General features: G+C 43.5%; 1 protein-coding gene and 1 long non-coding RNA gene across 2 annotated transcripts in view; both read left to right on the top strand.

The window, feature by feature from the left end:
• The first annotated feature begins 31 nt into the window (after positions 1-31).
• Positions 32-3,196, top strand: LOC108498123. The gene is made up of 3 exons (XR_001875074.1): positions 32-553; positions 652-751; positions 2,182-3,196. It is a non-coding gene; the product is annotated as an uncharacterized LOC108498123 (long non-coding RNA).
• Positions 3,197-8,384: 5,188 nt separating this feature from the next.
• Positions 8,385-21,400, top strand: part of SNX30 (sorting nexin family member 30) — a 47,477-nt gene continuing 34,461 nt past the window's right edge. Inside the window, exon 1 of the mRNA XM_017816459.1 lies at positions 8,385-8,568. Coding sequence (XP_017671948.1) covers positions 8,407-8,568 — 162 coding nt within the window. The 5' untranslated portion in view covers positions 8,385-8,406. The remainder of the gene's footprint in view (positions 8,569-21,400) is intronic.

Below are 21,400 nucleotides of genomic sequence, written 5' to 3'. Positions count from 1 at the left end.
CCGTCCGGGCACTTCCCGTCGCTGCCCGGAACGGTCGGGCCGAGGGATCGGGGTGGTGAGGGCGAAGTACGGCCGCGCTCCAGGGATCTCTCCGTGCAACCTTAAGGCTCTGTTTTCCTGCCTCATCCGCCTGGGCACGGGAGCAAGCGCGAGGGCCTCACCCTCGGGTCTCGGTGTGGCGCCTCCAGGCAGCAACACGGTTAAATGGGAAAAAAATACAAGTGGAAGGGAAGGGGTCACAAAATCACTTAGGCTGGAAAAGACCTCTTGAGATTGAGTCCCACCTAAGACTGAACACCACGTTAGCTAGACCACAGCACTGAGTGGCACAGCACCACGTCCAGTCTTTCCTTAAACACCTTCAAGAACGGTGACTTCACCACCTCCCCCGAGCAGCCCATTCCAATGTCTGAATCACCCTTTCTGTTGAGAACTTCTTCCTAATGTCCAACCTAAATCTCCCCTGGCACATCTTAAGACTACATCCTCTCATCCTGTTACTGGTTGCCTGGGAGAACAGGCCGACCCCCACCCGGCTACAACTTCCTTGCAGGTGGCTGTAGAGAGTGAAAAGGTCCCCCTTGAGCCTCCTCCTCTCCAGGTTAAACAACCCCAGAACCCCTGACCTCCCTACTTTTTTTTTTTTTTAAGAGTCCCACACTTTGAATACAGCAAGAATATTTGGCATGAATTTCAGAAAGGTTTGTTCATGGAACTACTGCTTTTGAAATGTCAAGTAGCGGGCTTATAGGTGAGAGTATCTTTAATTGAGTGATCTGGTCAAACCTGGAGGATAAGCCTTGGTCTTGTAACAGCAAACTGTGACTTTTTGTTTATGTCCTCGTGGTTAAAATCAAACCAGGCTGAGTAGTGATTTGAACTGTGGCCTGTAGTAGCTGTAGCTCTCATCGTACATAAATAAAATCAATTAGTAAGAACTGCAATAAATTAATAATCTAAAATACTGCAACAGATGGGGCCAACACTGACTTCTTGATAGCCAAAAATCAGTCACATTGCCTACTTCAGTTTTATATGCAGGGTTTTTTTAGGGCACTAAACAATTTTAATTACATAAAGGCCTTTTTTTACCAAATTGACAGATAAGTACAGGAAATCAGTTTTTTTTTTTTTTTATGACTTAGTTCGAGGTGTCTCTGTGTAGACACCCTTTGGCTTTACCTTTTTAATATTAAGGTTTTGATGGTAGACGTAACAGGCATTTCTGAGCAAATGGCACTTTTGTATGGCAAAGGTGATATTGGATCTGGTTGTCAAACCCTCTGCACACTGCAGAGTAATTTCGTGTGCTTCCTCTTTCTGTAAGTCCATATTATAAGTCTATTATAAGTCCATAACCTCATCACTCTTCAGGCCTAAAGTGGAACAATGGCTTATTAAAAACTGTAGGTTTAGTTACAATGGAATTATTTATATTGGTAAAAGCATACATAGGCTGTGCCTGGTGCTAAATGCCACACTAGTCCATTAGCTTGGACAACCAAATATATACATAAATGTTGAAGGCAATAAACCATTTCTTAAGGTCTGCTGCAGCCAGCTATACTAGATGATGAAGAAATAAATTACATTTTGAAAGTGTACAGAATGTATAAAAATCCTGTCAGTATCTACACTAATTGATTAATTTGTCTTAAAATAGTGTGCCTTAGTATTATACACATAGATTCTGTGAGACAGGCAATATTCTTCTACCCAAGTGTGCTGTCTGTCCAAGCATTTATACTTACTTTTCAAACACTAAATGTAAAATTTGAAAAACTGAACAAATTTATATCTGGAAACTTGCAACGTCCAGATGTAGAATTTAGTTACCTGGATCGTTGGCCTGGTAAAACCAGTGTGCCTGTGTGTGTGTTTGTCTGGGAGTGTGTGTGTGTCTCTACCCAAACCAGGGGACAATCTCAGGGAGTTTTCTGTTTGCTTTGTTAATTAATACTGTGGAAAGCAAGCATTGCTGCCATTCCCACATACAAGTATTATTTTCAACTGTTCTCTTTGCATGAACAGCTGACTGAGCACCTTCCCTCCTTCTGATTTTCATGTTTCGTTTTGTTTCATTTTGTAATTTCTCATTGTGCCGTGAGAACTGTCGTATGTGCTATTTTTTTTCCCTTTTAATTATTCTCTCTTGGGTGATCTGCAGTCTCTTTTATCTAGATATCTTGCTTGTTATCCTGAACTGCTGAGAAGCATTGTGAGTGGAGACCAGCGCAGCACCCAAGCCAATAATCCTAACTGGTGCATTTCTCTGCATCGTCATGAGAGGACTGAGGTTGTTAGTGATTCTAAAAAGCTGTAGTTTGAGACAGACAGGCCAAGCTGCTGGGCTCTTTCTGGACACAGCTAATGCTGTTAAGAAGAATTAATTAGTGGACAGTGGTCCTTGTCCGGGGATCAAGGAAGGAAGAAGAAGCAGGGTGTGGAGGAGGAATCATCAGCAAGGAAACTCAGGTGCAGAAAAGCTGAGACTCGTTAATTCTTTGTTTTGGTACGAGTGTGGTGAAAATTGATTATAGTAACTTTGACCATCTCTGCAAAAACATAGTCCTGCCTCAAGTCAAATGATCCTTTGGCTTTGGGAGGAGTTTCATATCAATGTCAATTAATTTCCTCCTTGGGTTGTAGAAACAGGAAGGAATGAAGCCCTTGAAAGGAGTGGTGTCTAATCTCTAGAGTTTTAGAATACTTTCATTTTCCCTGAAATTACTCCTTCTTGTTCACCATAATCAAACAAAAAAATACAAAATGTAGCATTTATAGTGTGTCTATTGAAAAGTCATTACAAAATTTTCAGTTTAATAAAGCTGTTCTTGAACATTGCCTCACAAATCTGGCCGTGCTGTTTCTTGAGGCAATATAATGCTGTTTTTCAGGCTGACTGTTCTTGTCATGTTAGAGTAGAGGGAGCTGTGTATCTCGTTATATAAGAAAACCCCTATTTTAAATTGGATGTGATACTGAATGATCATAAATGTCAGTATTTCAGAATGGCCATGGGCAGTTCTACTCACTAGGCTGAGGTAAAATATTGATTTACTTGTTGTTCCCCCCCTTGCACCCCACTCAGTGAAAATAGTATGTGCAGGATGTCTCCTTGGCTTGAGCCAAGATCTTCCAGAATGCTGCTCTTATTTCCAGTTGGCAGTACTACTCATACAGAGCCATCCTAAACACCTCCTTTTATTTCTCTATTTATGGTTTTCGTGGTTTGTCACAAAAAAAAACCCCAAACCCTCAAACAAAGTAGAATGTTTTAAAGAGTCTTTAAACATTTTAGTTGTATTACTTTTTTATATCCACTTGCCTAAAGATACTGTATCCATGTATCCATACTGTCTTTCTCCTTGACTGGATTTCTGATTTTTCATTTGATAGCCATTTAGCATGGGCTTTTGCTTTCTATCACAAGTGCCCTATGTTTGCACTCTCCTTTTTATTGCATCCCCATCAAACTTGACAGCTTCGAAGGCTTTTGATGCAGCAAAAGCTTAGCCGTTAGCTTACATGTGTGAGTGCTCATGTGTTGTGTGCTGTTGACTTGAAACTGATCCCATCTCTCTAGAGAGTCAAAGACCAGGAGCATAAGATTCAACTGGGTCGGGTCAAAAGCCTACCCTCTTCAATCTCTGCAGTACAAGACATGAGCTTTAAAAGCATAAGAAAGGAAGGACCTTCTTCAAAAGACAGCTGGATTTTATTTATTTTTTTTTTACATCCTCTAGAATGGTCTCTTGTTCCATATTGGTTTCATATGTGCTTACGTGTAGACAGACACAAACATTATCCTTTCCAAGGTAGACCACAGTGGGGAAAAGATAAAGCGGTTGAGGGGAGGCTGTTGACAGTGTGGGAAAAGAGCTTTTACTGCCCTTGACCTGGCAAACCAGCCAAGCCTGACAGTATGACTGTTGTGGCCTCCAGCCTACCTTTGTACTGTTTGGATTGTGCTATAGAGAAGAATCCTATAATTTAGGCTTTAAATAGAATAATTAATGAAAAGCAGGTGTGCTTTACATGTTTGGTCTAGTAAATAAATACAACCTGAAGTTAGCCTCCTGATATTGATTGTAAACCCTACTGCCATTTTATGTCTCGTTATCTGAACAAGATGAAGATACATTAAAGACAATGTTAATAAACAACTGAGAGTCCTTTTCAGCTCACACTGAGCACTTATAAAGCCATCTGCCATTAAAAAAGCATCCTGAGTGGTATTACTGGAGTAACTGGCACTTCAAATCAGAACAGCAGTACAAGATAGGTGCTGCCTGTCTTTAAATTTGTAAATAGTCTTCCTACAGGTGACCTGTAGATTCTTTCCTTATTTATCCAAGTAACAATCCAAAGAGGTAGCCTGCAGGACTTTGATTTCAGTGATACAGAGACAGAGCTATTTTCTTCAGAAAAAAACACATGAAACTGGTGACTTTTGGTCTTAAATTGGTGAGATTCTTGATCCCCAGATCGACCATTTTTCTTCTTGCCCAGTTAGCATTACATGCATACCTATTCTGTTTCATCTTGTTTCTGATCTGAAATGATGTAAACATAATAAATAATAGTTAGGATTTTGCTAGGAGAGCATGCCAGTTTTTTCAGGTTAACTTGGGTTAAGACGTGGGCATTGAATAGCAGCTTCCAGTCAACTTGTCATTGACTTTGGTTTTCATTGTCTTTTATTATGGTTGCATATTTCATGTGCGTATTGGTTTTCACTTGGTCAATGTTTAACAAAAAGAAAACTACCAATATAAAGGTCAAGGACAATATTACAGTCATAAAATTATACCATCACAGTTGGTGGTAAGGAGTAGGAACTGGAGAATGGTACATTACCATGTTTTTAATCACTCATAATTTCTTAGCAGAATTAAAATAATTACTTATTTCACTGCTGGTGTTAGAGAAAAGACACTTTCCTTCCTCAGTTTTTGGCTATACCTCTTGTGCCTGCTATTGGACCCACATAATCCACATGCTTGTGCATTTAGAGGTTTTCTGTTTGTGTGTAGAAAACAATTCCTATAAGAAGTCAGCTACATAGCATGCCTTTTTTTCTGTTTTGTTTCATGCACAAAAGATCTGGAATTCTTTATGACCTCTGTTGATAATGTGTGAGTATTTCTAATCAAGGTACAGGAATTTGCTCCCAACTCTAATTTCAAATGCAAGTCTTAAAACTGTTTTATCTTCTGTCTTTTTGAAGTTCCAACCCTTGAAATCAAGTACACGAGATTGTAGTCTTCCATGTTAAAAAAAAATAGAAACGAGTTTTTCTCATGGCTGAAGAGGAGGCTCACCTTAGTCTATAGTATGAACTTGCAGAGAATACAGCAAAGAAAAGGCCATCCAGTTGTAGAGATTTTTCAGATTACACATTTAACGTTAGTTTAATCAATTTTGACATATGATTTATGATTTTTGAACTCTTCTCATAGAAAGATAGAATGGTTTGGGTTGGAAGGGACCCTAAAAATCATCTAGTTCCAACCCCAGTGGACACCTTCCACTAGACCAGGTTGCTCATATCCCCATCCAATATGGCTTTCTTCTCATTCTCAGTATCATAGTTTGCATCTGCTTCTGAAGGTATCTGTCATGGTTAAACTGCTACCTGTATAATCTTTACAGACTTAGTACTTACTAAAATCAGAGAATAGACATCTGTCTTTAGTCAGTAAGTAAAATCTCTGGAGCATGGAACTTCATCCTTGTATACAGGATAATTGAGAGGTCACCTCAGAAACTAGACATAATGACTTCTGTAGCAACACATGTTATCTGAATAACCGAATCTTTCACACTGGAAGGGACATAGGGAGTTCTCTGGTCCAATGCCTTGCTTAAAGGAGGCTCAGACATGAGACCAGACTAGATTGTCCTGAGAATCTCCAAGGGTGGAGACTGCACAATCTCTTTCTGCAACCTGCTCTGCCTCTTGGCTGTCTTCAGGGAGAAAAAATTCTTCCTAACATCCATTAGGAATTTCCTGTTTGATTGATGTCCTTTATCTCTGGTCCTCTTGCTATAGTCTGCTGTGAAAAGCCCAGTTCTCTCTTGCATTCTCTCCCTACAGGGTACTGGAGGTTGCAATTAAGTGCCCTTGAAGCCACATGTGCTCCAGGCTGAAAAAGCCTCAGTCCCGTGGCTGCTGCTTGTAGGTAAGTGTTCCTGTCATCAGACATCGCAGTGCCCCCCTCTGAACTTTTTCCAGTTTGTCAGCATCTTGTATAAACATCCCACAATTGAACACAGTATATCTGATAAGGTGTAACAGGTGCCAAGCAGAGAGTTATAAACCCTGCCCTCAACCTGCTGCCTGTGCTGCCTGCTGTGTAGGCAGCCTGGATACTGTTGGTCTTTCCTGCAAGGATGCAGCAGGCTTATGCTCAGCTTGCTGTCCACCAAGCTAAGGTTTGATGAGTAGAAGGTCATTTGTACCTGCACAGAGCTGGAATGCCCTAAGGTTTCCAAGTGTTGAAGGTTTTGGCTGTCCCTGACAGGCTTCCTTTGGAGAGGGATTCAGCTAGAAACAAAGGTGGGTGAGGATGCTTAAGGGAAAAGAGAGGAATAGCTCTTAGTAAGTCATAAGCCTTTGAAGTACAGGCTCTTGCAAGGGGAGGGAAGGGGAGTTCCCACTGAGGGGAACTAGTTCCTGAGCAGTGGAGCAGATACACAAACCTACCTGCTGCTTTATCACAGTAGTTTCCACTTAAGATTTGGATAGTCTAGAAGGTGGCTGAGATGTATGTATTTATGATAATTTGTATTGTTTCCTTTTCCTGATACATAGGTTGTTGTTTCTGAAGTGTCACGAACAAAGAATATTTCACAGCCGCTTTCTCACTGGGGCCTGGCACTTTATTTGGACTTTTGATTGTATTGGAATTCAAACATTATGTAACATTGAACAGTTATTTATAGTAAGGATTGATTTTTTTCCCTATGATAAATAGGATTTCTTTTTGTAATGACAGTCCACAGTGTTGCGCTCTCATGCTTGTCCTGCTGTGTGGCACCTGGCATTGACACCTGTAAAACTTCCTAGCTTAGCTTTAGGTACTGGTGCTGCACTTCTGATTTCAGTGGATTGTACTTGCCCGGGAAAAGTTAAGACACAAGTGAAATATTTACAGCATCCAAGTCTTGTTAGGTCAAGTCTTGTATGTTTATATTCATATATCTATCTATAGCTGGAAGGGATTGTGACAGTCTCATAGTAATACACATCACTTGCCCCAGTAGCATGTTACTCTAGTATGTCTAATTAGTGCTGAGCACATTATTTGCAAAAAAAATAATGAATCAGACAAATTTAGCTGCTTTATCTGCTCAGGGAATATTTTAAACCAGACTATTATTTTTCATCCATTTATTAACTATTCTGCAGTCATCAGCACTTTTTCCATGTTATTAAATGTGGACAGATCATGGTGATGAATACATGCTGGTAGACAAATTTGCATGGATCACTTCTATATGATTTAATATAATATTTCATCTCATTACTCTACAAAAATGCAAGATCTCTCAAAGGCAGTGAAAGCAGACAAACAGCCATCAGTGAAAGCGTGTTTCTGTGTTTTGCTGGCCCTACGTGCAAGCATCTGCCTGTGTGTCCACTTCTGATGCACTCCCACCGCGAGGGAGGCCCAGGGTAAGGGCCTTGTCCCTCCTGTGCCCGGCTGGGGTCGGCCCTGTCTGGTGGAGGCGCCGCCGAAGCCCAGCTGCCATCTCAGACACCCTCCCGCCCACACCGACACCGACTTCAGTGGAGCTCTCGTCCTGCACCAGTTTTCCACGGCTTCCCTTCAAACACGCAAAGAGTTTGAGGTCGGTGAACTGAGCCTGGAAAAGCCGAGGAGCTGGGTTGCTTTTCTGGCGCTTGACCCGCCGTTCGACACCGTGCGGCACCAGCGCCGTCGGGGGGCGGTGGCAGCGCCCCAGGCTTCGAGGGTCCCGATACCTCCCGCGGCCCGGCCCGGCCCGACCCGACCCGACCCGACCCGCCTGGGGCTTCGGCGGGTCCCGATGCCGCCCCAGGGCCGCCGCCCCAGGGCCGCCTCCCCTCGCCGCCCCGCCGGGTCCTGCCGGGGGCGGCGCTGTTCCCGCCTTGGCCGTGCTGGGCGGCGCCGCGCCTTCCGCGGCCGGGCCGGGGCGGCAGGTGGCGCGGATGGCGCCTTGGAAGGGGCGGGCGGCGGCGGCGTAGGCGGGCGCTGCGCTCGCTCCTCCTCCTCCGCCGCAGCCGCCGCCGCCTTCTGCCGCTCCTCGTAGCGCGGCGGTGGCGGGCAGGCTCCAGCCGCGGCCCCGCAGCTCCTCGCCGAGGCGGCGCGGCCTCCGCTCTCTCCTTCCTTGCCTCAGTCGCTGCCCGGCCCCGGAGCGATGTCGGGCGGCGCGGCGAGCGCCCCCAAGCCCCTCCCGTCCTCCGGGCCCAAGTCGCTGCGGGAGATGCCGCATCCCCTGGCCACGTCCAGCAGCGAGGAGATGGGGCCGGCGCTCACCCCCAGCCCTGACCTGCTCCTGCCCCGCAGCATCGCCGACAAGGTACGGCCCGGGGAAGGGGGGCGCGGCATTTGGGGGGCGGGGGGCGCTAATGTTGAAGACGTTTCTGCCCCTCTCTGTTGAAAGAGAGTATGGAGAGGAGGGAGAAGGGCTGTGTGTGTCTTGCCACGCCACATCCCTTTTCCCTGCTTCGTCTCCCCGCGGGGAAATGAAGCCCTGGGCGCTGCTGACATCCATTGCAAGAGCCCGGGGCTGCTCGAGCCGGGAGAAGGCACCCTTTGTGAGGGCTGAAGGCATCGTGTCCCTCGCTGTCACCGCGGTGGTTGCGAGAGGCAGTGTCTGCCTGTGGCTCATACCCTCTACAGAAAGGTGTAAATGCTTCAGGAATTGCTGCAGCTTCTTTGCTATCTCTCTCCTTCCTGAAGCCCTCACGGGCAAAGCTTGCAGCTGCCGCTGTTTCCTTACCATCAAGCTTGCCATCAAATGCTCTGTGATTGTCCTTTCCAAGCTGAACTTCTGCTCACTGCTTCACAGCTCTGTAATACGGATAGGATGCTGTTGCAGGAGTATCTGTGCCCACTTTCCCTTCTCTTGATCAGGCTAATGTCCACAGGACACTAGTGGACTTTGTGAAGTGCCTTCCCTGTGTGTGCGGGCCTTGGATGTGATAATTCAGTAGTGGCAGCACTGAAAACAGTAGTGGCAGTACACCACTTGATACATTAGCTGCACTTGCAAGGACTTGGTATCTCTGTAGACAGACTTCCTGAAATGTGTGAGGTAGGATTTCCTGGGAGCAAGAACTGCAAGGGGTGATATTGGCTTGAAGTTTTATAATAAGCAGTCCTGGGCCAGCTGGCTTGTGCTGCTAGTGTTACTGAGTTGCTGGTGTCAAGAGGTGCTTCCTCTATGGCTGTTGTCCTGGGGAGCATGGAGCTGTTTCTGGGCAGGATGGATCAGCCTTGGGACTCTCAGCAATATCTGGCCCGATACACTCCCATGTTACAGAGTGAGTCAAAGTAGCCTGGCCTCTTCCATGTTTCACCTGCTGCCTGCATCTGTCACGTATGGATTCAGCACTTCTTCCTGCCTGTTTAAGGAGCCCTTTCCTTGAACATGTGCCCACTGTTGCTCTAGTGAGAAGCCAGGCTTACCTTCTCTCCAGGAACATATGCCTTCATCTAAGAAGTTTGTCAGTGTTGATGATCTGCTGAGATAAGGGATATGCGACTAAGGTGGGTGTAGAAATTGTGAAGGTTTTTGTCTGGGATGGCTTGGATTTACTCATGCAACTGCATTCCTGTCTGACCAACCTGTAGCAGTAGAAGTTGGCAGCTGCCTTCACAGGTCTCCTTGCAGCTGAGAAGTACAGTGGTAGTACTGTACTCGCTGTCCATCCACGCTGCTGTGTAGCTGCTGAGAAGCAGTGTTCTGAGGAGTAACTCACACCCGATAACTTCTTCCCTCAGTTGTATTCAAGAATTTTTTTGCTTTTGGAGTGCAAGCCAGCTCCTCTCTGCTTTACTGCTTTGAGATACCTTGAGAAGTGTATCAGTATCCCTCACAACATAGGAGCAGTAAAACCTCTCTAGCCTCAGGCTATGGTCAGCTAACTTCTTATTGGTAGGAAGGTTCTTGCCCAGTTATTCCATCAGCAATAGAGGTGAAGTCTGTCTTCCAGTACCTGTATGTAGTACTGTGGGCACTTGGCAGCATAGTAGTACCCTAAAGGGGAGAGCAAAAAAGGGCTGTGGTAGGCAATGTTTAGACTTCAGAACAGTTCAGTAGTTGACCTGGAAATGGCACTAGGCTAATGATCCTTGAAGAATAAAAGGATTTCCAGTAGGAAGAGAATAGCATTCTTTTTTTCTCTTTAGCTGAATTAGCAGAAGCAGCCAAATATCTTATCCTCCTGGTAGAAGGAGTCCAGCTGTTCTGCTGTGTATGGGATGTCTCTTTTTCTGCTTAATACCTCAGGAACTGGCAAGAAAAAAATGTGTTCTCTCCCACCTCAGAAAAAACTTCAGCAAGCAAACAGGTATTCCTGCCTTTAAGGCAAGAGTAAACTTCCACTGCTTGAACTGTCTATTGAGTAGTCTATAGGGTGAGTAGGGTAACTGGAGATAAAATAGGTAACAACCTTATATGTTGTTAGTATGTCTCTTAGTCTTAGAATCATAGTATGGTTTGGGTTGGAAAGGACCTCAAAAATCACCTAGTCCCCAACCCCCCTACTGCGGACAGGGACACCTTTTACTAGACCAGGTTGCTCAGAGCTCCATCCAGCCTGGCCTTGAACACTTCCAGGGATGGGGCATCCATATTGTGTAACCTTAGGTCTTAATCTCTGATGGTGGGTCATTAATATTTTGAAAGGCTGGCTCACTAATCAGCTAACAATGTTGAGTTACTTCAGTAGTTCAGTAACAGAGGGAAGTCAGCATTCAAGTCTGATTTAGGCTTAAAACTCTGCAGCTGTTATTTATTGATTCTTGTGTGGGAGCTGTGCTCATCTGCTCTCTTGGGCTTCCCAAGGGCCTTGCTGGAGAATCTGATGGAGACTGGTACTGCAGAAGTTTTGGTTGAAGTCTCCTGCTTCACAGTGACTCTGGGTCAGTTAGATTCTTTATGGACTACTCTCCTTATCCAGGCCTATATTAGGACATCCCTTTGACAAGAGGGCTAGTGACATTAGCTGGCACATCACCACAAAGTGGATAACTTTCTTTTCTGTGTTCCTCATGCCTTCTCTGAGCAAATAATTCCTAAACACTGCTGCAGCCCTAAAGTACCTAAGACTGGAATCCTCTGAGTGGAGAAAGTTTGGATGTAAAGGCAGATTGTTTGCTGATAAAGTAGTGCTTCAATTTTTGCTACACAGGTGCGCAGCCTGAAATGTCTGAACCTCTGCCATCACTGCTTTGCATTCTTTAAAGCATGCTTTTCTTGCCTTTTGGTGTTTTTTTTTTTTTTTAGCTGTTGAGTAAGAACGCTCCTTTATCCCGAGTTAGAGAAACCTGGAGGACAGGAACACCTGCCTGTTTTGATTCAAACATGGGAATAATCTAATGGTGTAGAGCCTGTGTAACTTTGAAGTCTCATAAACCTTAGGTTGGTGTTTAAGAAAAGTGGCTAATGCTATTAGAGCAGTTGGTCATGGGAAAGGGAAGGAAAAACTGAGCTGTTTTCTGAGGCCACTAAGTAGACTAGTCTCAAGTTTTCTGAATCTTGGGAAGAGAGCTGCAGAGCTTTGTTGTCTGAAGTAGCGTCCTCATCCTGACTTGTAGTGGAGAGCAGTTTTAGGAGCAGGACACCTTGACTTTTGACAACATCTTACCTCTTAAATGAAAAGGTTATTTTAGTTAAGTACTTGACTTTCACGGTGATGCTGCAGCAAACATGAAACACTTGAGTTGTAGATACTTGCCTCTGAAGCATTTATATATTGGTCAGGCCTTTCTGTAAGGATCTTTTTATTCCCTTGAAGTCTAATTGCATAAAACATTGTCTTGATACCTGACCACCATCAACTTTTTTTGACTTTATTCTCCCTTTACCCGTGCTAGCTTTCAAATAAGGAGACAGCTAATGTTGAACCTAAGCTACTGACAGTGTTTGTTGTGTTTGGTTTTTTTCTTCTTAATTTTATTTGGTTGGTTTTTTTAACATCAGGTAAGAGGGGAAACAGGCAGGAGAAAACAATTCCTCAGGATGCACAACACAGTGTGTTGCAGAGTTAGTTGTAGAACTAAGGTCTTGCTGTTTTAGCTTTTGGAAGACATGCAAGCTAATTGAGGTCTGGTTTTCAGAGCAGATCCTCTTCTGAGGAGGGTAAGACAAATGGAGAAATGTCTGTGGATTTTTCTCTTCTTTTTCCTTTTTAAAAAAAGAAGGACGTTCTGCTTCCACATGAATACTTGACTCCAGTGCACTAGTTTGTCACTTTTGATAGGGAATCTACTCTGTGCACTAGAACAAACACTTTGACACTGAGGAGAAAAGACGTTATTAATGGGCCACTGAGTTTGGAGCAGAGGTGAGAAGTAGATGGTATTTTGCTATGTTTGGATTCAGCCTCACTGAGGCTGTGCCAACCTGCTGCTATGTGTTGGAAGTGCAAAGCTGTGCAGAGTGCGAAAGAGCGTTCTGTAAGGTTTACTTCCACTGTCCTCTAGCTATGGTCCCTCTAGACTTGTATCATGAGGGTATCTTCCTTACACTGTGGTGTTGGCTGTTCTTGCTGTGGTCTGCCTTGAGGCTGGCAGCTATCTGATAAGAATCCCAACTCACAGCACTGGTTTCTTTCCTAGCAGTCCAAAACCTTTCATATCCCACTTACCCTCGGATTCAGACTGCCTTGTCCTCTTTCGGACATCGCTGACTACTTGATACTGTACATGTGGCCAGCTACCTGTACCTTTCTCAACTTTTCTTCTTGGAAACTATGCATACCTTGCATTTGCCTCTGTTAGCTCTAGACAGCTGACGTGAGCTTCAAGGCTGTTTCACAGGTAGTATATCAAGCAGCTGTCAGAGCTGATGTGGAATACCAGGCTTGCAGTGAGTGCATGGCTTGAATGTAATAGTTCATGGAGATGGACATTAAAATTCCTACTGCCAACTTTTGGTTACTAACTGAAAACTCTTGCTTGCATGCTCATCTGCTTCCTTGCTACCACCCTGGTGAATTCTTGGACTTCTTATTAGCACCTGATCGAGTATAAACACTTGATGTGTTTGCTGGAGTGCTGTTACTTAGCACTCATTTTGAAAGGGAGCCTGGCATCTCTCCAACTCCAGAAAATATACTGAGAGTCTGAAGCTCTACTTCCAGCCTCCTTGGTTGCTATTTTATAATTATTGCTGTTAACTTTATCCACCCACAGAAGAAACCAGTTTGCAGTATAATCTGAAAACTTAAAATAGATCTGCCTAAGCTTCTACAAACCTCTTCCTTCTCTGACGAGATGAGAACTTAAACCACGTATTGTTCTTAAAGGAACCTAGAGGTGAATTCTCAGTTTTGGGAGAGACTGAAGACTGCAGAAGGTCAAACTGAAGTTGGTGAACTTGTGAAACAATGCCAGTATGGATGGGTTAATCTCTGTTTGAATCTACAGGAATGCAAAACTGACAGTCACAGAGAAGTTGAGTCTGGAATGCATATCTTCTAGTCTGACCTCCTGGCTCTTGGCTCAGGTAGAGCAGGCTGCTTAGGATGCTGTGAAATTGCCTTGTGAACATCTCTCTGGGCATCCTGTTCCTGCATCCAGTCACCCACAATGTAAAATATTTTTCTCACATCTAAGTGAAACTCCCAGTATTTCAGTTTATGCCCATTGTCTGCTGTTCTGTTGTTGAATCCACTGAATAGAGTATGTCACCTCCTTCTGTACACCCATCAGGTATTTGTCCATATTGGTAAGATCCCCTGAGCATTATTCTCTCCAAGCTGTTAGTCTTCTTTGCCTTGAGGCATATTATTGGCTCTTGGTCAACTTCTTCATCAGTGTCTGTGGGTTTTGGTTTTTTTTTTTTTTTTTTTCATTCTGCCAAGCTGCTTTTCAATGAGTCAGCCTCCAGCACATACTGCTATATGGGGTTGTTCTTGCCAAGTGCAGAACTTTTCATTTCCTCATGTTGAATTTCATGAAGTACCCAACAGCCCATTTCTCCAGCCTCTTGAGGTCCCTCTGAACAACGCACAAACATCTGGTGTATCAGTACACTTGCTGAGGATGTACCCTGTTCCATCATTTAGGTAATTAATGAAGGTGTTAACACAATAATGGCCCTAGTACTGCCTGCTGGTGTATTCCAATAATGACTGCCCACCAGTTGGAACTTGTGGGATCACAATCCTTTCAGCCCAGCAGTTCAACCAGTTTTCAGTTCCCTTTGCTGTACATCTGTCTACCTTGTGCATCACCAGCTTGTCTAGGAGGATGTTGTTAAAAGCCTTCTTAAAGCTGAGATGAAGCACGTTAAAGCTCTCTCTTTGTGTACCAGCCCAGTGATACCTTTATAGCAGGTGTTGGGTTGGTTGGCCATGACTTCCCTTAAGTCCTTGCTGACTTCTCATCGCCATGTCCTTCGTGTGTTTGGAAATGGTTTCTAATATTTGCTTGATTGCCTTTCTAGGGATTGAGGTGAGGTTGACTGTCCTGTAGTTCCCTGTAACTGCCTTTATGAAGACAGAAGTGAATCATGTTTCTTAGGCCAGGAAGCTTTTAGGTACAAGCAGTTGTCTGCCACATGCTTCCTAAGCAGGCCATTGGCTCTCAAAGGCTGAGCTTAGTTGCCATCTTGTTTAAGGGAACTCTGTCTCTTCTCCTGTTGCACAGTGTGCCTGCATGTCTGGTAGCTCTTTTCTAGTCTCCTGGTTAAAAGAACTTATTTAAACCTTGCATGCCTTTCAGCATGCCATCAGTGCTTTATTCACAGTCCAGCTGCTGGCTGAATCCATTTTCCCTTCTTTCATAGTAGCGGTAACTGGAACTGCTTTTTGTAGCTATTTCATCTCTCAAACCTGTAATACCACTTGGATAGGTTAAAACCACAGTATTTTACTTCTAGAAAGAAAAAAGTAGAAAAGATAGAGTACTTTTCTCCTTTTTTACTTGTAGCCGCTCTGGAGCTTGATGGGGTAGAAGTGTGTTATAACAGCACATTGGTGGGCCTGCTTATAGTTGCCTTCACTTACAGAAATGAATAAGGTTGTTTTAATGGTACCTTACAACACAGGTGCTCTAGTAGTACTGTAAAACTCGGTGGACTCTTTATGGAACATAACTTCCCAGTGAATTTCTCTGGAATTGGCAATTCTCTTCTGAGCAAGATGAAGGATAGCTAACGAGTTGGGACAAACGCTTGTATCAGCATAACTGTCCTAGTACCATTACTTTTTTAATATCTCCTGGTAAAGCTAAGCATAGCTTCTACTGTATAATAGTATTATTACTTTGTGGGTCTTACTTCAGTTTAATCGAGGGAAGGGTGTATACTTTGAGGTTGAATTCAGTGTTGCACAGCCTTCATAATCTTTTCAACAGGATTGCTTCATACATAATGAGACAGAGTATTGAAAACAGATATTCAAAGCATACATGGAGGAACTTGGTTCTTCAGATGGGTTTCAGAAGGATGAGTCTTGGCAATAACTTGTCAGCCATGGTGGAAAAAGTTATGCTTGGTGGTCGGAAAGAATCCTCTGGGCTGCCTGTGCTAGAGTGCTTCCAACTTATCCAAGTAGCTGAATGCTTTCTGAACTCCTTCAGGAGTTGAAAGGGATAACTGGATTGATAAAGTAAGTTCTCTTACTACAGTTTAACTGGATTGATAAAGTAAGTTCTCTTACTACAGTTGCGTGGGCACTTCCTTCTTCTATCAGCGCCTCTGGCAGCATGTCCCTGTAATTAATGGTGGGAGAGGCAGAGAATAAAGGAATGAAAGTTTCCTATTGACACACTGATCTGGGAGACATCAGTTCCTAGGTTAATGTGCAGACTATTGTCTTGGTGTTTTCTAGCATTGTGGTCTACTCTTGTGGTGTCTTAAACAGATGGTCTGGCTGTCATATGACCCAGTCTGCTCCTTATCTGAGTGGAGACACTGGTCTCTCTAAATCAGGAGACAAACAGAGCTCATACAGTGCAGTGGGACTTAACTTAGTGCTGCTATATGAAAATCTACTTGCAACACCTGAACTGCATCTTTGAGATTGTGACTTGCATGTGCTTTGAGTCTGCAGAAGACAGTACATGGATTAAAAATGGCATTTGATCTTGTGTGTGTCTCAGAAATAACTTCACTGAGGCTTGTTGTTCTCTGCTGACCTTGAGCAAGACCTTAAATGCTGAGCTGTACTGACTCTTTAAACTGTGACTGACTCGACTGCCTGAGCCCAGGTTGCAGTGCAGCTGAGACCCCCAAGTCCTGGTGGCTGGGCAAAACTGCTCCCATCACTAGGATGCAGTGGGAAAGAAAGCTCCAAACTCTACCTTGTAGCTGGTGGCATCTGGAACCGTGAATTAAAATCTGTGAATTAGTAAATTATTGAAAAACTGTGTGGAGCACTTCCAGTTACTAAGGACAATAACTGACAGCAAGGTAGCTACTAGCAATATTGCAGTGACCAACTGAAGATGGGAAAACAAATCCAGTGAGCTGCAACTATTTTAGTGAGTTAGAGTTTCCAATATCAGACCAATTTAAATGACCTTTAAAAAGGGCAAGAAGGAGGACCCAGAGAACTACATTTTTGTCTTATAGTCACATTCAGAGCTTCTACAGTACTGCTTCTGTGAAGCGGTAAGGAATGGGTGAGATATTACAAGTGATGGTGTCTGTAACCCTTGAAGACACATTTCTGCTGGACTCAGTTTTGTGGCTCTAGGTGTCTTGGTTGACGACAACTACTATAGAAGCATGTGGGAGCCAGAGACATTGCGGAAATGTGTAGTACTTTAGTTTGCAGGAAAATGTGCAAAATGTAAAATGTAAACTTGCTTCTTTGTTATACTTCAAATTGCAGAGAGCAGACTACTGTAAGAGTGACAACCTCTGCTTGTCTTAGAGTGGTCAATAATATTACTTGTGTAGTGGTCTATAGTGTTGTTAGTGATGGGATGGCTTACAGCACTGAAGGACATGCTTTTATCCGTATTATGAGTCTGTGCTCTGACCTCACGCTGAATTTAAGCCTGAAAAAAACAAACTCTTTTAAACCACCCTGGTGCTGCATGTCTGTTGAGGTTTGCTAGTAGCCTCTTAAACCCAAAAATGCTATCAAGAGATTAAGCTTCTCTCTGTCATATCTACCAGGAAATCTGTTATTATACTGATTCAATGCCCTGTGCTCATGGGCAAGTATTGCCTTATAGTGCTTGAATGAAACTCGTGTCTTTCTGAAGGTCCTCTTAGGGTATAAACCCCTATCTTAAACTTTGTCTGCGTAATTTGCCTCACTTTTCCAGTAAGCTTGATGTAATGTGTTCCTTGAAAAGGAATACACTGCAAAGCAGCTTAAGGGCAGAGGAACCTCTTCCTTGTAGGTGCTGCAGATGGTATCAGCAGCAGGCTCTCTCTGCTAACTGGGTGGTGAAAGCAGTGACATCTGGGAATAGTAAGTGGTAGACTACCCCAGACAATACTGAAACCCGTGCTTTTCTGGGTAGAAGTAACACCTTTGCTGTAGCTTTTCAGATGCTAGTATAAGGCAAATTGTGAGTGAAAATCTTGAATACTGCCAAGATTAAGCTGTGTTTTGGATTGTTGCCAAGAAAATCCCTGGAAATTTTTAATTGGTACTGTTTATTGCCAGTGATCAGCTTGACCACTTCAGGATTTGCGTGCTGACTGGTGCTGACTGCCCTATTCCTGAGTATACTTCACTTGAAGCCATGTGTGCTAAATACCTGTATATGCCTCAGTGGCTCTTACAAGCCTAGACCATTAAATAAAAGGAGTTTCTCTAGATAAATTAATCTGTAGATCTCATGCCTTGTTTCTTTTGTCCATCTAAAGATGGTTTCCATACTGTGAGAAAATACTGCTTGACTACTTTTTCTGAGTTGCTCTCCTTAAAGTAGGGAGTGAAACAGTCATACTGTGTGGGTTTTGGTTTAGGGTTGTTTTTTTTTTCTTCCAGCAGATAAGCACTTTATTTTATCGCTGTGGGAGCAAATGCCTTTCTGCTGGAAAATGCCTTGTATATCAGCAGTTGTGATAGAGGGATATTGTTTAAATTGCACCTGCATAAACTATCCCTGAGAGCTTCTCCAAGAGCACACTCCTCCAGCTCTTCCAGATGTAAACTTAAACCCTTCCCTCTGAATATCTTTGCATCGTTTACTTGCACAGTGGTATCTTGTCAGTCTGACTTGCTCTCATGAAACCTCCTTTGGTTGTGAGAAATGTTAATGCAGCTCATCTGAAACAGTGATCATGAGGAGATCCACATTGTAGTGTATGCATATTCTTTCTTGTTTAAATGACGTATTCACCAGGATGTATTCACGAGTAATTTCCAGTCCTCTATCATCTCTTTCCCTCCTGCTGCTTCCCTCTGTTTCTCCCCAATTCTTTGCATCTTTTCACATAAAAAGAAAAGATAGTACTGTTTGTCCTCAAAAGGCTCTGAGCCAAACTGGCAGTTTGGTGAGATTGGGTACCTAGATAACTGATGAAACTAAGTCTGCTTCTGGAGGGTGAACAGGAGAAGAAACTTCTGCATGGTATATCTGCAAATGCAAAACTATATATCTCTAGGAGAAAGCAGTTTAGTTTAGACAAGCTTAATAAACTGTTCTATCTGCAGTCAGATATAAATCTGGTTTCTCGGATTGGGAATGATACCCAGTCATACTCTGGATTCAAATTTTCCTGCTCATGGTCTGAAATCCTGGCTGCTGCTTTGCAATTTAGGAGGTCAGGACTCAGATTCTGAAAATGAAGCTTTAAACAAAATACTGGATGTTAGACTTGTTTGTTAACAAGGTGCTCTTTACCACATTAAAATAGGTTGTGATGTTTCAATGCACACAATTGCAGAACCCTTATAACAAAAGGTATTACTGAAACAAACTCCTTGCAGATGGACATGGAATTTTACAAAGCTAGAGAGGAGAGCACCTGGAGACTTGACTCAAAAGGTCTGTTCTTTCCTACGTATTTCTGAGAACATGCAGTTTCTGCCATTTGTGGAGGCCTTTGAACTCTGAAGATAGAGCGGAGTTGGTGCCTGTTGCCTTCTACTGAGAACTATAGAAAGAAGAAAGAACTTATAGCTCTGCTAAAGGATGCCAATCCAAGTCTGCCCAAATCTTAAACTCTCTTGCTTTCCATGAGGTCAAAAGCACTTTTGCATTATTTTCTACAGCTTAGACTTAACTGAACTAATCTTGCTGGTCAGTTGCCAGCCTGGCATTTTGTTTAGGAAGATAAAGCTTTCTGCAAGGACTCGGTTGCTTTGAAAACAGATGTGGAAGCTATCTTTGAATCTGAGACTGTTTATTTCGAGAGAGCTGTTATCCTCTGGGTGTGTTAAATTACCTTTCGACATTTACCCCAGTAAGGGAGCTGTAAGATGTGGCAAGTGTGCAGTTACTCCTCATGCTTTCCTTCCTGTTCAAAGGATATGGAGAAGTACATGTCAGATTAGTGAGAGTTAGTAAGTCAAAATTACGTCTTATACCTTTGTATTTTGCCTAAGTAATGTCTGCTGCAAATAACAGTCCATTTCATCTTCCAAATGCCTGGCCCCCAAAGGCTTTTGGCCTTGTATGCACAAAGTAGCACAGTAGCGTGGCTTATTACTAATATTGAAGGACTTAACTGCTGTAAAACATCTGTGAGATACCACTGATGTTCCTCATTTTAGAGTCTAAGCTGAACCACATTTAGTTCAGTGTGGTATTGCACAGTTCCCCTACCAAACTAAGAAAAGACGACACCCTCTTAAGGACTGCAAGAAGGCAGACTTATAGCCAGACTCCATATATGAACAGATAGTCTGATGTGGTACTTGACACCTTCGTGTGACACTTGTCTTTACCCTGGTGCACAGGAAGGCTGAAACTAAGCTGTATTGTAGCTGAATCCCTAAAGGCTTCAGCAACAGAGTTACGAGATTCAGGTCTTGCTGAAGATGCTGTTTTCCAGAATGCTTCTGTGCCCACATTCTGGCTCTGTTTAGCTTGACTGTAATGACTTACAGGAAAACGAACCACAAAGTAAAATAATCCATCCTATAAAACTTGGCTGTTGACCTCAGAAATGAGGTGAGAATCCCGTGACCTACATGAGAAGACTTGAAAAGTGCTTGTGTCAAGCATGTGGTGCCTCTGTGAAGCTTGATCCTGTGTTTCTCTGTCCAGCCAAAGTGCAAAGAAGCACTATTCCAAGCATGATACCTGTATGAGCAAGAATGCTCCCAGGTTTTGAGGGGTATAAAACTGCATGCCGTCATGATTAGCTCCTGCATTTTAAATTCTTACTTTTTTTCAGGGATCCTGAGGAGCCTGTCTCTAGGCAACTCTGACCTACAGAGCAGAAACAGTAGTTGAAATGATGAACACCAGAACAAAGTCATCGGACTCATGGCTTGGCAGTATGCTGTGCTTGGACACCTATTTAAAATATCCTGAGAGCAAACTGATCCAGTCTTTATCTAATGGCTTTTTGGTTAGATGGGTAAAATACCAGTGGTACTGCTGGAACTTCTGAGGAGAGGCCTTGTTAGATTTGGGGGCTTTCTGCCCAGCACTGCAGGGCTCATAGGCTTGGTGTGTAATACCCTCCGGGGCTAAGAGATGAAAATCTGGGCTTGAGTCCTCAGCAGCCAGCATTGTTCTTACTCTGCTGACACATTTTCAGGTAAGAGAAGAGGAATTTCTTCCAATTTGAACTTAGTCTGCATTGCGCTTAAAATAGCCTCAACCTAGCAGTCTGATTCCAGATGATTTAATATAATGGAAAACACTGATCTCTTCTGAAAGTATCATCTTGTTCCTTGTGAGTACATCCACACAAAGTGTACTCTCCTTCCAATTACTGGAGAAGGGTATCAGGAGCTGGTGTACATGTAACCACTTAGCCTTTCTCAGGAGGGTAGGTCTAGCCTTAGAAGTTGATTCTCGCAGGTCTTCAGTTCTTGTTGAACTAAAACTCAGTATTGTCTTGTTTGTGAATCAGCATAGAAATGTGGTCCTTCTATCTGGGAATGAATAGGATTTTTGGAGTTTAACTGTGGGGATGTTGTGTTGTTTGGGGTTTTTTTAAATCCTGTAGAGCAGGGTTTATCCTCCCTTCCCTTCCGCAGCATACTCCCTTCTCTGCAGTCTGTATCCCCACTTCAGTGCCTTAAAATAGCTGC

The sequence above is a fragment of the Lepidothrix coronata genome, unplaced genomic scaffold, assembly GCF_001604755.1.
Source record: "Lepidothrix coronata isolate B3197 unplaced genomic scaffold, Lepidothrix_coronata-1.0 Scaffold55, whole genome shotgun sequence".
NCBI classification, from domain to species: Eukaryota; Metazoa; Chordata; class Aves; order Passeriformes; family Pipridae; genus Lepidothrix; species Lepidothrix coronata.
The sequence above is the reverse complement of the archived record's forward strand: the minus strand, read 5'-3'. Positions and strand labels throughout refer to the sequence as shown.